Source organism: Mesitornis unicolor, unplaced genomic scaffold (genome assembly GCF_000695765.1).
Source record: "Mesitornis unicolor isolate BGI_N332 unplaced genomic scaffold, ASM69576v1 scaffold2048, whole genome shotgun sequence".
Lineage (NCBI taxonomy): Eukaryota > Metazoa > Chordata > Aves > Mesitornithiformes > Mesitornithidae > Mesitornis > Mesitornis unicolor.
This window is the reverse complement of record NW_010203642.1, coordinates 61366-68192: the sequence shown is the minus strand read 5'-3', so window position 1 is coordinate 68192 and position 6827 is coordinate 61366. Positions and strand designations below refer to the sequence as shown.

The window sequence follows — 6827 nt, the reverse complement described above, 5'->3', positions numbered from 1 at the left end:
CTGAACAAACACGTCACAGCACTTCTGCCCCCAAATACTTCTACTATGGAGCTGGGTATCTATGGTGTGCCCAGCTAAAAACTCATATTGCACAGGAGGAAAGACACAGGGGAGCACATGAAATCAAGGCAGAATTCACCATCACACTGAAAAACAGTGTCTGCAGGTACTTGAGAAAGGTTGCTGGGCTTGTTACTAAAAGTCCACGAGCATTAATTTGAGCACCAGGGCTCCTTAAGGAGTAACTCTGCTAAAAGACAGTTCCCATATCAGTAAAAGTATAAGCATAAAAAAGCAGGGAGCATGCTCCCCGCTCATAAGGATTCTTGCTATTAATGGTCAGAGCAGATTGCCAAATGGATGCAGCAGCAGTTTACTTTTGAATACAGTATCACAATTTCTGAATAAAGAACTAAACCTATGTCTTAACTGTTTTCTTGTAATCACTAAACCCCTCGGGAGTCTGAAACAAAATTAAGTAATAGATTCTATGATTAGCAAACTATTCTTACAGAATACCTTCAGAAAGTAGCTCATTCCCAGCCAAATTTTTCATAGCAAAATACCTCATTGGGACTATAGTGATAAGCTGTTCTCACTAAGAAAGACACTCACAGTACCTTATTCTAAAGCAAGCATGTGTGTACAGTTGTAGATTGTTATCAGAGATAAAACATACCAAATAACTCACTATTTTACTGGAATAGTTAGAGACTATTCTTTGCAATAAAGACAGCGCAGAGGGACTACTGCTTTTGACAACAAACTGCATGGATGGAAAGCAATTCTATATTTTGAAAAAATATAAAGGGGGAAATATTAAAGAATAATCTTAACTTTTCCATCATAAAATTCTCCCCTATTTCTGGTTTTCCCAAAGAGAAAAACTCCCACACCAAAATTAAACTCCTTAATATGGTGAAGTCAAGCCACTAGTAACAGTCAACAACAGTTGCTCTTTATTTTACATTTTTGCAAACAGAAAACAATGATGCTGTAACAACTCAAAAGATACAAACAGAAGACTTACTGATCCTGTAAGAAAGTAAACTGCTTACCTTGCAAATACTCTGTCTTTGTTTGCTCTTTCTTTACCATACTGCACAGACTGGACCTCTGTTCTCCCACTGGAAAACAAAACAAAACCAAACCACTAAATGCAACAAACTTAGGATAATTTTTAGAATAATATTGCTTGAAATTGAACCATCTCAACAAAAAACCCCCAGATTCTATTTTCAGTAATGCTCAAGCAATTGCACCAGCTTCAGTACAGCGTAACTTCAGACAGCATTTGGGTAAGTGTAAGTGGTCTTTCCCATTACAGTGTAACTGTAACAGAGACCAATTAATTTTAAGCATAACAGAGCTTTCTCTTCTCTTCCTCCTTCTTCTTACCCAAACCTATAAGAAAGTTATGCACGGGTTTGTGGATAACACTTAACACTATAATCTTTCCTGTCATAGCCACAATTTGAAGTCACCGCATCTCCTCTGTGCTCCTAAACAGTTCCCTGAATTATTAATAACTGAAGTTGCTATTTAGTTCAGCAAAATATCATGAAGAAATTAGATGATAAGCACATCAGGATTTTATTCTTCTACAAACTTGTCAAAACCAAGATTAGAACTTGGAACTTGCTGACTTTTCATATAAGACCAGATGTCTTCTGTCAAATCAAAGATCCAGCAGAATATTTCATAATTTCTGGTTTAGGGTTTTTTGTGGCTTTTTTGTTGTTGTTGTGGGTTTTTTTTAAATACTTTTTTTTTTAGTGTCTATCAGTAATTAAGAATTGGTGGCAAGATACCAGCAAAACTCCCTCCCGCAGTCACTTTCCCGTTTATAACTTCACAGCAAGGCAGAGTCAGAGGATACATCTCCTAAAAGGACACTGATACTTACAACTGTCCTTTTCTATCCCTTGCGGGGACATTTACACTACGAAATCAAAGAATAATTACCTATTTTGCATTCATATCACAGCACTATTTGGATGTGTGAAGGCTGGAGATATGGGTCAATGGGAATCTCATGAAACTCAGTGAAAGGAAATGCAAAGATCAACACCTGGGGAGCAATAATCCCACGCACAGGTGAGGGCCAACTGGCTGGAGAGTGGATTTACTCAGCACTGGTGAGACCACATCTGCAGTGCTGTGTCCAGTTCCTGGGTCCCCCAAGTCAAGCAAAGGGCCACAAGAGACAATTAAGGCTCTGGAATATGACCTATGTGGAGAGGCTGAGAAAGCTGGCACTGTTCAGCCTCAGGAAGAAAAGGCTCAGGAGGATCAAATGAGTGTGTATAAATGCCTGAAGAGGGAAGTAAAAATGACAGCCAGACTCTTCTCAAGGGAGCCCAGACACAGGGCAAGAGACAATGGGCACAAATTGAAATATGAAAAAAAACTCCACAAAACCAAAAAACCTTCCTGTGAAGGTGGTCAAACGCTGGCTCAGGCTGCTCAGAGATGGTGTGCAGTCTCCATCCATGCAACCATCCAAAACCTGCCTGGACACAGCCCTAGGCTATCTGTGATAGTGGACCCTGTTTGAACAGAGCATTGGACTAGACCGTATCCAGAGCTGTCTTTCAAAGTCTGCCATGCTGCGATTCTAAAAATTCTCTCTTTTTCAAACCTGTCACCTGGTAACTTCCTGGAGTTACACATTTTATCTTTGACAAGCAGTAAGCCGTCTATACTTTCCTTTAATCCTTTCCAATAACTCTTAACATTGCATTTGCCTTTCTCTAACCGCTACTAATAATTGATTGAATGATTTCAGGGAACTGACTACAAAGCTCCAAGACCGTAACAGTTTATTCTTAACTGATGCTCCTCCTCTCCTCTCCTCTCCCCCCGTGTACATTATTTTGCATTTTTGGACTCAGAACTTTATCTACCATTTTCTTGCCTAATCACCCATCATTGCGACACACCAATGAAACTTTCTCCAGCCAACTTCAGCTTTTACTACAAAAACCTGTATCACTTTAGCAGTAACTTCCCTTCGTCTTTAAGAAGGGACCTACTTGTTTCCCATCTGGTTAAAGCAGTCACTTGTATATGATAAAACTCTTCAAGGACCACTTTGAAAATCCAAGGACAGTGGATCTGTCAGAAGTCAGATTTTGTCACAGTAGGCTTTTTTTTTAACTTTTAAAATGGCTGCATTAGAAGCTTTTAGTCGAATGCAAATAACAGATTACATTACACAGTCAACAGTTCAACAATTTCACGTCTTTGAATTCTTTCAGAACTGGAGATAATTCTGTCTGGCCCTGGCAGTTCAGTATTTTATTAGTTCATTTTAATCCTAGAAAGTCCAGATTAAACAAGCCCAGAGCCCTTAATCACTCCCTGTGTGCCATGTTACTACCATTATGCTGCCTCTAAATAATCTCTCAAACTACCTGCAGAAATTCTAGCCTTTTGGCTGCTTCATTAACTTTAATGACCTTCTTCACGTTTATGCAGTTTCTCTTTTCATCTTACATTAACTTAAGTTGAATGTCATCATCAAAGAGCTATTCTGTAATAGTAACCACAATGATTCAAATTCAAAATCTTTACAGAAATTAAAAAGCTCCCTCAAATTCACTACAACAGCACTGCACTACATCTGAAACCCTGTTCAGGTTCACAGAAAGCTGCTTCTCAAATGGGTGCTATGAATGTTGGTCAAAAAACAGAAGGTATAAAAATCTAGCCACAGAATTACTTTCTTCTTTATACATTTATCCAATTGACAAGTGTAACAGAAATAGTCTGTTATTGTGTTTTCTAACTTTTAATCATCTCCCTCTGTAGGTCACAGACACTGCTGCCATTCTACATGAATGATTAGTGGCTTCATTGTTCTCTACTTCGAGCACGATGTAAACCACCGGCATTCTGCATTACTTGCAGAGACAGTTAACTCAGTTTTTTAACTGAGAAAAAACAGAAAACACTTTAAAAACCACCACCACCCACTCCACCATTAGAACAGAAATTATACTCAGGGATTATAGCTATTTCACAGTCATTCTTTGCACCTCCAAGCTTTTTACCTGTTGTGTGAAGATCATGCTTAAAAGTTATGGACTTAATGTCATCCTTATTTTCTAAGTTTCTGGTTTTGGTGCAGAACATGTAAGCCTTTTGTCTTCACCTACTTGCCTATTTGTACGCATCCAGCTTAAGTGAGCTTTTCTTGTACAAGCTTCTTTTCATTGATTTCTATTTGATCTTTATTTAGGTTTGTTTTGTTGCTGTTGCTGCACACGAGATGTGAGATCTATCAGTTTTCAAAAACACCAGGCCAAAGACTTTGAAGTTCTGAGACAACATTTTTAAGATAAACATAACGCAGCAGATAAGCAGGCAAAGAAATGGAGCCTGTGAGATAGTCTCAGAGCATTAACTCAATAGCGACTGCTCATAATACAGTAATTATACTTCCAAGATATTCTAGAAAATTACTGACAACATTTGAAGCTTAGGCCAACAGGGGAGGGGAACAATTGCAGAATTCAAAAGCTACTTGAATTATGGCATCTTTTAATATAGATTCTAAACAATTCCCTATGTTTACTGAAGAGTTGCCTGTTCACTTCTGTTCTTTCCCATGTATTTCAAATCAGCACTTACCAGTACCGGAATTTGGAACCCAAAGTGAAATAATGTGCAAAAAAGTTCTTCTGGGGGGGGAGTGGTCTGTCCAAACGGAAGAACGTGTGATGCTCAACACAAGCTTTCCACAAATTCTTACATGCTCGGTAATTCACCATGTTGAATCCCAGTAACGTTTCTCTAGATTCATGCTAAAAATGAGAAAAATTTATTTCAGATAAACATGATTCCCAGTCACTTTTGAAATTAAGATAAATACTGTTAATTTTTTTCCCCAAAATATTCTATTTGAAGTGGGTCTCTAATTATACAGGTTTACAGCCTGTTTAGTGATACTGAAACAAGTCCAGATGGGAAGAAATGGTCCTAAAAAGTAGGACCCAAACTACATTTTAAAATTCTTGTGATTCAAGACCTCAAAGGCAACATGCCCCCCATTTCAAAATTACTCCAGTTAAGATAAGGAATCGTCATGCAAATTTTCATATGTCGATTAGCAACCGAGAACAGTTAAAGACTGATATGCCTACTTCTAAATGATTAATTAGTTTCTCGGTAAAGAAAAAAAGCAAAATTGCAAAGCAAGTTAAGCTATTCTGCCTGTTGAGGGAGCTTGATTACAACCTTTGTAGGTCAGAAAACATCACCAGCACTCTGCTTTCTCTTCACAAAACTAAATCCTCCACATTTTGCACAACTTAATTGTTTTCACTGAGCAGTAAATTACTTCTCCAAGTTTGCTGGCCTGCTCATCTTTAGATCTATTGAGATACCAGGGCACAGACCTGCAACTCTTCTCCCAGTGTTGTATCTGGGAAGTCATTGCGACTAACAGCTAACTCAACACTGTACTTTCAGCCGTATGACAAATATAGAGCAAATAACAAAGTAGATTTAAAAAGTAAATAGCAAATTCTGAGTATCTAATGACGAAATTCAAGAAATTGTATGCAATAAATTAAAATCTCATATTTTACTTCAGTTTACAAAATTTTCTTATATATAACTTTTCATTTCCAACTCTTGCCAACTGTTCCCCGTATTTCCTAGACATGTTAACAGAAGTACTTAAAAATTTAACGTTGTAAACAAGGTAAGAGAAATTAAGTCCATTATCTATTCTATTACCTATAAACAAGATACATTACTATTCTTCAAGAGAACTATGTAAAATTATGGACTGCCTCATGCAGATCCAATAAAGCATGAACCAGCTAAGATTTTTAGATTCCAACAAAAAAATCTTACAGCAACTTTTAATGGTTTGTCAGCCTTTTACACTGTTGGAAAAGAGAATTTGAGGAGTTACAGGAGCTGATCATCATGCATTTTCATGTCACTCTTAAAGCATCATTAATTACAAATTGGAGGAAAAAAAAAATCTCCTGTAGTTTCCCCTAGTTTGTATTCCAGAGACAGAGCTGATCCGATTTTCATGCCACCATCTGATCACTAGATCAGGCATGAAGCATGGAGGAGGAGCTGGTATTGCATGATGAGGAGCTGCAGCTAGATCAGCTTAATTGTGATGCGAAACAGCACTTTCACAGGAACTTGGTGTGTCAGAGCTTTAAAGGTACTTTAACAATAGTTTTATTCATAGTTTTTAAGGCTTTCATTGCAGTGCAGAGAGAACCAATTCTCAAACCCTACCCTTCACCTCAATCACAGCCAGGAATCAGTCTTTAAGGTAAAGAAGAGTATAACATATTGGCTACTAAGTGCACCCATCCTTTTCCTATTGACCCTTGCAGATTCTGTAAAATCCAAATATAAGTTTGGCACTTGAAATTCATCACTGCTGATGATTCTGGGGTGCAAGCCCTGGTTCTGCTGCTGTCTGGCAGATCCATTTAGAATAAGATTGCCCCTGTTTTCCCTGAAAACAGTAGTCTTGAATCAATGATGTCTCAGCATAAGACCCCAAGTGAACCATTTGTTCATGTCCATAGTACTAGAGCCAAAAGTATATAAACTAACAGGACAGTTACACTGCAGCCTATGAGAATGTTTTTATAGCACAAGGCTCTCAGAAGATGCTGCATACTCTATGGTATGACAGTGACCTACAGGTGTTTCAGGGTTTCAGGTCTGTTGAAACAGTGCTAGAAGACTACCTCAGGGAGTCACAGTTGGATTCTGCTCTGAAATTACCATCTTACTAATAGTGCCCATGGTTCCTATTGAAGAGAGGAAAACAGTCAGCTTAC

General features: G+C 38.1%; 1 protein-coding gene across 1 annotated transcript in view; it reads right to left on the bottom strand.

Moving 5' to 3' along the window:
- PTPN4 (protein tyrosine phosphatase, non-receptor type 4 (megakaryocyte)) overlaps positions 1-6827 on the bottom strand; it is a 78779-nt gene that overhangs the window by 31148 nt on the left and 40804 nt on the right. The window contains exons 12-13 of the mRNA XM_010190761.1: positions 4636-4808; positions 1059-1127 (exon numbers count right to left, since the gene is read on the bottom strand). Of these exons, the coding sequence (XP_010189063.1) occupies positions 1059-1127; positions 4636-4808 (242 nt within the window). The remainder of the gene's footprint in view (positions 1-1058; positions 1128-4635; positions 4809-6827) is intronic.